The 10039-nt window shown below is 50.9% G+C and overlaps 2 protein-coding genes across 14 annotated transcripts in view; both read right to left on the reverse strand.

The window, feature by feature from the left end:
* The window catches only part of LOC144115531 (uncharacterized), a 147714-nt gene extending 143488 nt beyond the window's left edge, over positions 1–4226 (reverse strand). For 3 of the 13 annotated variants that reach the window (XM_077649950.1, XM_077649948.1, XM_077649949.1), the window contains exons 1-2: positions 3450–4223; positions 2333–2401 (exon numbers count right to left, since the gene is read on the reverse strand). In XM_077649950.1, coding sequence (XP_077506076.1) covers positions 2333–2401; positions 3450–3520 — 140 coding nt within the window. In that variant the 5' untranslated portion in view covers positions 3521–4223. Of the gene's footprint in view, positions 1–326; positions 400–2317; positions 2402–3449 lie in introns of all 13 variants that reach the window. The other 10 variants (XM_077649956.1, XM_077649954.1, XM_077649952.1 and 7 more) reach the window with 9 other exon arrangements.
* Positions 4227–7453: 3227 nt separating this feature from the next.
* LOC144121164 (uncharacterized) lies at positions 7454–9430 on the reverse strand. Its single transcript, XM_077654174.1, has one exon. It carries the CDS (start codon positions 9428–9430, stop codon positions 7454–7456), a length of 1977 nt encoding a protein of 658 aa, XP_077510300.1.
* Between the last annotated feature and the right edge of the window lie 609 nt (positions 9431–10039).

Genomic DNA, 10039 nt, shown 5'->3' on the forward strand with positions numbered 1-10039 from the left:
TAGCTTGTTTTATATGGCACACTGTATGCTTATAAATCAAGTGCAGATTTGCCCCGGCCCTAAATCTTGCATTCATTTTGAACCTGGCAAGAAATTACATAGGCACAATGGCGTTTCCCCAACTTCTCTCTCTGCAAATCATGTAGCTGAAAGCACTCAGAATAATTTTCAAACAGCAGCATACCAGGAAATGCAGAGATGCAAAAATACACATTCCACAGTAAAATTAATTGCAGATAGGCTTTTAAAAAATAAAAACTGCTTAAGCTTAACCAGGGCCACACTCTGAACCTGTGGAAACAGTTAGAGTATGCATATCATCATACCAATCCCAGCTCACTGTGGTCATGGTAGAATCGAGCTCGGAACACACACGCCAGCCCCAAGAGCTCACTGCCTCTGCACAGGCAAATAAAAAAGGAGGCAGGAAAGAAGGACACTGCAGATCAGAGTAATGCTACAACTGCAGCTAGTTTACACAGATAAATTCAACAACCTCACTCCCAGAATGAGTAAAACAAGTGAGGGCTCCTGCAGCAGCCGAAAAACAAAGTAATGTCATTGGCAGCTACTGGTAAGCGCACACATGAACATCTAGCGCATTTACAAGACAATTAATCAGCAACAAACAAAACAGTGCAGTGGATCAATCGATACATTAAGTGCTGTATATGTTGCTTGCGTGGAACTGCACTGGAAAGTGGTTGTAGTGGCTGCTGCCTTGTTGCTTGACGGCCACGTGAGGCCCATGCAGCAGCCACTAGCTTTCCTCGCACTGTCTGTTATTAATGGATGCATTATTTTTTCTGAAAATCTTTCCCACAGCTTCCTTGAATGCACTGGAGCATGCAGAGCAAATGTAGAGAAACTGCGGTAGGGACAGCATCCCAAATGTTAAACCAAGGTGTTTAAACAAGCTCAAGGAATTATACCAATGCAGTTATTTCGGCTGTAAAATCACAAATATTTCCACGGACCTCGAATCTGATGCCAGCTGAAGGCTAATGAAGTCATCTCTGTATGCAAGATGACTTCCTTGTGGCGTCCATCGCCTTACAAATGAGTTATTTGGCAGTGACAGGCCTGTGCGAGTAGCACAAACTTTACTGCAATCTCATGCTGTACTGAAGGTTGGTACCACTACGAGGTACGCCAGTCTCATTTCACAATGAGGAAACATTTAAACTTTGGCTCCCCGCTGGCCAGCAACCCCTTCTTTCGCCCTTCGGCAGTGCCACAAAGAAGCTGATTTCCTGCACAGCACCACCGCGTGAAAAATAAACACGAGTGGTCCGCACAGGTAAGTGCCACGTACCTGTCACTCGCCTCAGCTCGGCTGTAACCATGACATTGGATAGAGACCACTGTTATGTCTAGATTTTGCAGAGCTTCACTTTTTTTTCATTTTAATAGGACACAAAGTACGAAAACTGCTATTCATAACCGTAGGCTACAGATGCGGCTTCAGTCAGCAAATGTCTTCAGTAAGTGTGCATGCGTAGTGACATGAAGATATCTAATTAATATGCAAGCTTTGATACTAAACAAAATAAGCAGGCTAATGATTTGAAGATGCTTTTGGCTAAAATTTAAAACAACATACATCCACCTTTATGAAGCAGTAAGTTTGAGGTAGCTAATGAGACATAGCTTCGCAACTGCTCTTAATTTTCTCTAACTTGAGACTCATCGGAAGTACCACCAGCGTTAAATGAAGCGCGACTCCGCAAGCACTGCGGAAAAGAGGTTGTGGGTCACTGAAGAGACATTAACAGCCTGCCCAACGAAATCAAAGTACAGAACCACTAATAAGTAACAGAGGGCCACCGCTTTCAATGCACTGGCGCTATGCACTCTACGGGCCAGGGCCTACCCGAAAACTCGGACTACACGGGCAGCGCACATTTCCTCTGCGCCCGGGCCAGGCCCGCAGACCTGCCCGACAGCCTTGGATTGACACCCACACATATAATATGAATAACATTTTCTGTCATCACATCTGTAACATCGGAAACTGCGGTTAATACCTTTCTGAATCTTGGCTTAGAATTCATGCTACGTACGGAGTGAACCTGCATAATAAGCCGCTCTGATGCATTTCTTTCCGATTTGTCACTGCACTATATTTTGCTCTTTGTTCAATATTCACCGCATAAGGGAAGCTTCTGGATACCCGCGCATTAACCGGAGTAAAGCCACTTCCACAGGGTCACATAGCGATTAGCTTCGCAGCACAAGAACTCTCACAAGCTTCCGCACCGTTAAGGTGGTAGGCATAGCTAGGCGTGCGCAGAGGAGGAGGCAAAGAATTTTGTACCATATTGTTCCCTACCGCCAGTGCGACCTGTGGGGCTTGCTCCGCGTCGGCGTGACACACAGTAAGAGGACCAGCGGGCCGGGCCTAAAAAAAAAAAAAGGCTAATGCAGTGCTCTAAATAACATAAGCCCCAGCAATGCACGCGAAAGAACCTCTGCTGCAAGAATGGAAGCTGCCCATTCGACTTTTTATGACACTGACAGGCATGGTGGCCCCAGCGAACCCGGAGGCATCTTTCAAACATATTACACCTCCGGATACGGCGGTTCATCAGAGCAAGATAGAGCCGCTGATCTCAGTACGTACTACATACGTCGTGGGAAGCCCCGACATCGACCAAGCCAGCTGTTTATTGTTTATTCTAATTCTGATTCTGTTCAAAAGTGGTTTTCATCTGTCATCTCTTGCGAGTTTTAATGTTACCCGACGAGCCATAAACTGCAGCCCCGTAACTAAGCGTACACCGCGAGGGCATTGTCGTTTGATTGGGCTACATTTGGGCACTGCCTTATTACACTCCGAGAAAAAAGAAAACAAGTCTTTTCACGGCACTATCGTGAGAACAAGCTGTGGCCGGGGCTTCAACCTGCGCGCTATATAAAAAAAAATGCCACTTTTACGCTTTTCTCTAGGCTGCAAACGTTTAAGGCAGGCATTTAGGACACTACGATAACATGTCAGGAAAATTGTACCGAGAGTGTATATTTTCATGGCAAATATATTGCAACGTTCACGTAGTCCAGGCTCTATTAGGCCGTGAAAAACCATGGTGGGCCTAGTACACGCGCAGCTGTACGACGTCTCATTTTTTTTTTTTTGTCTGGCACTAACAAGGCCTGCAAGCAATAATAATCAATTAAGCTTATTAGTTTCCCTGGGTACTGCGTACATGGCACGACAGTCAGGTTTAGAGAAAACATTACACGAATAATAATCTGGAACGAGAAAGAAAGAGAAAAGCGAAAATCATTTTTTTTTGTCTTTCCCGATCTCGGTGCCATTTAGTGCGTGCGTTGTTCTTAAACGAGAGATCAAAACGCTGCTTGTACAGCTTCGTCGTTACTAAATACAAGACACACTACTTTTTTCTGACATGACACCTCTTCGAGGCGAAAGATGGTACAAAACTTACCGTACTCGGCGGGCTGTTATTTCCAGAAAAGTGAGGGCGGTGCGGCGCGAAGTCCCGAAGCTTGCAGTCATGTGCACATGTGCACATGTACGATGCCTCGTGCTGTCGGCAACAAGGTTCTTGGGCCACAATCACATGTAATAACACTGACACAGCCATGTCACGCTGCGCCTGAAAATCGCACGTGAAGACGGACCGGTTTGGCTTTGAAAGCGACGCTTCCTGAGCGCTCCTGTCGAAGTAAGCACTGTCTCTCCCCACTGACTTGTCGTTGTCATGAGAGTCGCAGTATCGTGCAAAACGGACTGGAGATGCACTATCCAGGTGTTTCTGAGCATTTGCAAAGAGCCAGGTGACGAACACAATCGTCGATCGAGGTTGCAAGTAATACAATATGGCGTGGTCAACAAATATTCCGAAGATTCCCCATAGAGAACAACAAGCTTGTCGATCTAGGCGCTTACGCAGAGAAACCTTTTTTTTTTCTTTCACAGAAAATAGCAAGACGGCATGAAGGAGAATGTGTATGCGTTTGATTCGACTTTCAAACGAATTACGGTGGCTTAATAAAAGCTACGGGTGCTGGAGAAACACGCGAGGGTCTAAGGACACCGGTTGACTCGCTTAGGTACATTGCGGTGCTAAAAGGGGAAACAAGGCGCCAGTCAACTTGGACCTAGACAGACCAGTTGCCCCTATCTGCGCTGCTTTCTACGCATGCGAGCCGGTGACGCCCCTAGCTCTGTTTCACAGTATTGGTTTGTGGTAGGCCTAAAGTAGGTGCGCCCTAAGGAGGGGGGGGGGAACGTGTTCTAGGGGCGCCCCAGAGCAGATTCCCCAGCCGATGTTTTAATCGGGCTACGTTTGGTATGATGCTCTTCAGTACGCGACATGTTTATCACGCCAGGAGATAAGATACACCAACGGACTCCTTATTTGGGTGCTCATTTTTCCAGAATTTAGTGCGATTTCCTCAACGCGCTTCAGGTACGTAGCGTTGGTGTCCACCTGCAAAAACTTGCTTTCGCGCAATATTCGTGCTTAGCAATGCTAATGGGCCAGCAATTTTTGTCTGAAATAAACCGAGCACAAATATCAGTACCTTTTCCTACACACCGAGGAGAGAGGTAGGATATTTTTCATGCTTTCTTTGTTTGAAAGGTCCTTTAAAATCTGTACTGAAACTGGCTACCCTCTCCCGTCGCCATTTGATCTCATGTGTTTATTATCCTTGTCCGTCACTAATTCCCAAGCGTACCCCCCCCCCCCCTCATTTCTCTCTTTCATCAGCAGTATCTGCGCCTTTCTCTATGTAGCCTGAACTTATTGCTCCGCTGCTTGCGCTTCCGTGTTGAACCTTTTCCACTCAAGGATTGCGCGGGAATAATAATAATAATAATAATAATTGGTTTTTGGGGAAAGAAAATGGCGCAGTATCTGTCTCACATATCGTTGGACACCTGAAACGCGCCGTAAGGGAAGGTATAAAGGAGGGAGTGAAAGAAGAAAGAGGTGCCGTAGTGGAGGGCTCCGGAATAATTTCGACCACCTGGCGATCTTGAACGTGCACTGACATCGCCCAGCACACGGGCGCCTTAGCATTTTGCCTCCATAAAAACACAGTCGCCGCGGTCGGGTTCGAACCCGGGCACTCTGGATCAGTAGCCGAGCGCCCTAACCACTGAGCCATCGCGGCGGGTGATTGCGCGGAATGCAGCTGAATCTGAGGTTCAACGAGCGCGGGCAGTGTGCCAGCTCACTCTCCACAATTGTGACTGTCGATATTTACATTTTTTTCAATGTAAACGAAACACTCAGTGCTCAAAACGGTAAGTATTCTTTGAAAACGATGCGCCCTTCGGCATTGTGAGGCGTCACTGTCACCTAGCTGGAACCAATTGGTACAGGAAACACTCGAAGTATACACACGTGGCTATTTCCGAATGGCCAAAGGTTTGTTCATCTCTAAACATCTGCAGTTACCGCCTAGAAGATGCAAAATTAGAGCTGCTGAGCAATCCACTAAAATGAATTTTGCAATAATTATTTCGTTAACGCTATATTGGCACATGGTACGAAGGCTAATTTAAATTAAGTGCTTCTAGCGGAAATAGATAAGGGCACATAGTGACGATAGACACAGGACTGGCGCCAAGCGAAGTTAACTGAGGTTTATTGTCCAACGATGCATTTATTAAAGTCCACACCAAAACCAGACGCATACAGTGTGTTAAAGAAAAATTCGTCGGAGGCACTTAGATATCTCTGAACTGCGGGAAGGCGAAAGCCATTTGCGACTGATTGCACTGATTTGAATTTGCCGCGCTTGAAATCATTCACGACAGGGAAGAGCAGCTGGTGCGAGCGTGGCAGAGAGATCACGTTACCTTGTGATGCCACGTGACATCACGGCGCAGCGACCTTGTGATGTCACATGACCGTGACCCAAAATGTAACGGACGGACGCAAGTATGAACCATTAATGGCTATCGCCTTAGATAGATAAAGAGGGGGGAAAGGCAGGGATGTTAACCAGAAAGGGATTCCGGTTGGCTACCCTGCACTGGGGAAGAGAAATTAGGGGACTAAAAGGAGGAAGAGAGAAGGGGAAAAAGGCATAACATACACACACACACACAACGCTGTCACAATTTGTCACTCAATCCAGTCGCACTCAAGTAGGCACAGTGCCTTGCATGCCTTGAGGGCAGTCGACTGCTGTGGCCACGGACCGAGGATCTTTTGCTCTGTTAATGGGCAAGGATAGAGGCGGTCCAGGGCACAACACAGTGTATGTCTTGCACTCGCAAATGCAGGGCACTCACAGAGAAGATGAGCGATGGTCTCCTCACAACCACAGCTTTTACAGGCAGGACTGTCGGCCATCCCCATGCAGAAACCGTAGTGGTTGGTAAAAGCAACACCGATCTATTAACGGCATAACAATGTTGCTTCGCGACGTGCTAAGCTACGTGGAAGACGAAGGCGCAGTCCAGGGTCCAGTGCCTTTAGGCGGAGGTTGCAAAACTCTCCGGTGCTCCACACTGAAAGTGTAAGCTCCAGCGCCAAAGGGCGAAGCCCACACGCGGCGTCAGGTCTTGATATTGGGACCCTCACTGGAAGTCCGTCGTTGTGGGCAGAACGCGCAGCCGCGTCGGCCTGGTGATTACCGTTAATACCACAGTGTCCTGGCAGCCATTGAAAAATGATGTCGTGACCTTTGGATACGGTGCCGTGGTACAGTAGACGGATCTCAGCAACAAGTAGTTCCTGCGACCCGTGGCGTAGCGCAGCTTGCAGGGCTTGAAGGGCTGCTTTAGAGTCGGTGAAAACCGTCCAGTCATGTGGAGGTTCTTGACTGATGAACTCTACCGCAGCCCGTAAGGCTGCGAGTTCGCACCAGTTGAAGATGTCGGATAGGTCGTCTTCCCTTTCATTAAGATGGATCCGGCCGGTATCACCACCGGCCCCGCAGAACTGGTTGAGTGAACTGATCCATCTGTGTAAACATGATTGAAAACTAAACATTTTGACAGATTTGCCTGTCTGGTTGGGTTTGAAGACTTATAATAAACTGCACAACTCCAACCAAAAATTTTAACTTTAACCCAACGTTTCGAAACCGACTCGGCTCCTTCATCAGGGGTGACTTTTGTGGTTGTAGGGAAGGATGAAAGTGGGAAGACACGGTCTTGTCTACTGGAGGGCTATCCTCCACGCCCACTGCCGGCGTGTCATAGGAGGAGGAGGGGAGGGGAAAAAAGATTGAAAGAGGAGAGGGTAGGCGCGCAGCCGCAGTGATGGTCAGGTGACATATGCCGTCCCCTGTGGCCTATAGGCGGCCGGAGAGGCCGGTGGCCTCCAGGAAGGAGAGGGGGTGCCGGAAGGCCTTGGCAGGATGGTGACCGCCGGGGAAGAGAGGGTGGTCCGCTGAGGTGCAGGGGAGGCCCATGGAGCGGTAGTGCGCCTCCATGATAATCCTTGCGGACACAAAGGCAGGGCAATCACACAGGAGGTGCTGGGTTATCTCTCCTGGGTAATTGCAGAGGGAGCACCCAGGGGAGTCGGAGAGGCGGAAGAGGCGAGAGCCGGTGTTGGCGCAGCCTACCCTGAGCCCCAGGAGGAGGCTGCGCTCCTTGCAGTGCAGGCCAAGATTTGGAAAGATTTGGAAGAGGGTGTGTGGGATGGCCGTTAGCCACCCTGGGATCAGGGTGATCGAGGAGGAGGAGGCGGTCCACTATGCTCCTTGCAAGGTCCAAGGAGCAGAGGTTCTTGGAGAGCGGAGTTCCTGGGGAGTGTGCCACTTTAGCCAGGGAGTCCGCTTCCTCATTGCCCAGGACACCGACATGGGCCGGGACCAAGGTCAGCCGGATGCGGGTACCCCTGGTGCACAGTTCATCGAGCCGCCAAGCCAGCCTGCGGGCGATGGGTGGGCCCTTGAAAGGCCTCAGGAGGAGCTGGAGGGCTGCCCTGGAGTCGGTATAGATGGCTGCCTCCTTGATCCCAGGGTGTTCGTTCAGGATGTCTGCAGCCAAGTGGATGGCGGCCAGTTCGGCAGTTGTGGACGAGGCCACAAATGGGAGCCTCGCCTGTCTGCTCGAGTGGAGCGATGGGGCAGTGCAGGCTGCAGCCGCAGATGGACAGGGTCCTGGGAGGACGGAGCCATCCGTGAAAATGGGGACAGTGCCATGGGGTTCGGCCTGGAGAACCGCAGCGACCTCCTGCCGTAGGCCCACAGCAGCAGTGTTCCGCCTCGTCCGGGAGCCAGGTAGGGAGAGGTGGACTTCGTAGAGGTGTCCAAGGTCCGGGCGAGGAGGGAGGGGGAAAGACTCGGGCTGTCCCCCAACAAGATCGAAGTACTGGGCCACCTGACCCATTTTGGAGTTGGGCCTGGTGAGAAGGCGGTCCAAGAGGGGGCGCCCATCGATCTCGTTGTGGAGGCGCTCTAGGTGGCGGAGGGAGGTGCGCCTGGAGAGGAGCTCTAAGGGCCATGAACCTGCTTCTGCCAGGGTGGCAGCCACAGGAGAGGAGCGAGGGAGTCCCAGGCATAGTCGTATGGCCGCCCGCAGTTTACGCTCGATGGTCAAGTGTTGGGCCACAGTAAGCCGGACGAGGGGTAGAGCGTAGGTGGACTGCGGGACGGCCATGCCTTGGTAAAGCTGGAGTCCCAGCCTGGGGGTGATGCCATTGCCCTTGGCTAACAGGGACCGTATAGCCCCCTGGATCCTGGAGGACTGGGCCAGGAAGTGGCGCACTGCCGGGTTCCAGGTGAGCCGGACATCAATGAGCAGACCCAGATATTTCACTTGGCGGCTCCAGGTGAGGTCGCGGCCACCAACGTGGAGGAAGGTGTGGCCAGGGCGGGCGCCAACCCAGGTGTTGAGGAGCTTCGCCTGTGTTTTGGAGGGGGAGATGCTGAGGCCTGCACGCTCCAGGAAGGCGGCAACAGAATTGATAGCCCGCTGCACGTTCTTAATGGTGTGGACCCTGCATCTGCGGAGCCCACGGCGCCAGATGGCAATGTCATCCGCGTGGATAGCCACGTGGATGGGTAGCCGGAGGTCCTTGGGCAGGAAGTTGGGCAGGCGGGCCAAGACAGCGTTGAAGAGCAGGGGGCTAAGGACGCTCCCCTGAGGTACGCCACGCCAGATGTGTCGCAGGGAGCTGGTGACATTGCCCAGACGGACACACCCCCGGTGGTCAGCTAGGAAGCCCCGGACATACTCCAGGAGGTTGTTGGAAATGCTCATGATGTTGAGAGCCTCCAGTATGGCCTCGTGTCGGATGTTATCGAAGGCGCCTTGTATGTCGAGGAGAGCCAGGCACAGTACGTGGCAGTTGAGCTTCGCGTCTTCCAGGGTCGACACCAGATCTGCAATGGAGTCAGCGGTGCAGCGATGGTGACGGAAACCCGATTGCTGTCCGGGAAGTGGCCAGTGACGATGCCCACCCAAGAACTGACTGAGGGAGTAGCTAAGCATCTTTAAGTATAGAGGGGAGGAGGGGGAGGAGTCAAAGGAACGAAAGCTGTGGCGCGAAAAGCGCGTGGGAGGGGGAGGGGGTTTAGGGAGGTGGTGAATGGCGACTTTTTTTCGTTGAGTTGAAGAGCAAAGTCCCTGGCCATATACTGCGGGCAGGTTTCATTTTGTGAGGTTGATATTGTTCGGGGTGGTTTGGATATGCCAGGATTTCGGAAGGAGCCTTTTGTGGTAATTTGTTTCGGTTCCGAGGATGCGGGTTTTTTAGAAGTTGATTCTATGGTCGGAGTCCTCGGAATGTTCGGCTACTAGATTGCGTTTTCTTGCGAATTTGCGGACGTCGTTTTTATGTTGCCGAATTCTTTGAAATTTTTGGTTTCGCCGATGTACTTGCGTCGCAGTCGGCGCATGGAATTTTGTAGACAATGCCTTGGGTTCTTTCTCTCGGCGGCCGGTCTTTGGGAACAGGTAGGCAAAGCGCAACAGTGTTTGTGGGATTCTGCGCAACCTGGTGACCCGAATTTTTCAAGATTCGGGCGATGGTCTCGCTGACACCTCCGACATAAGGTAAAGTGACGTATTTTGGTGGTGGCGTTGGTCTTTGTGCGTTGA

Source organism: Amblyomma americanum, chromosome 1 (genome assembly GCF_052857255.1).
Source record: "Amblyomma americanum isolate KBUSLIRL-KWMA chromosome 1, ASM5285725v1, whole genome shotgun sequence".
Classification (NCBI taxonomy): domain Eukaryota; kingdom Metazoa; phylum Arthropoda; class Arachnida; order Ixodida; family Ixodidae; genus Amblyomma; species Amblyomma americanum.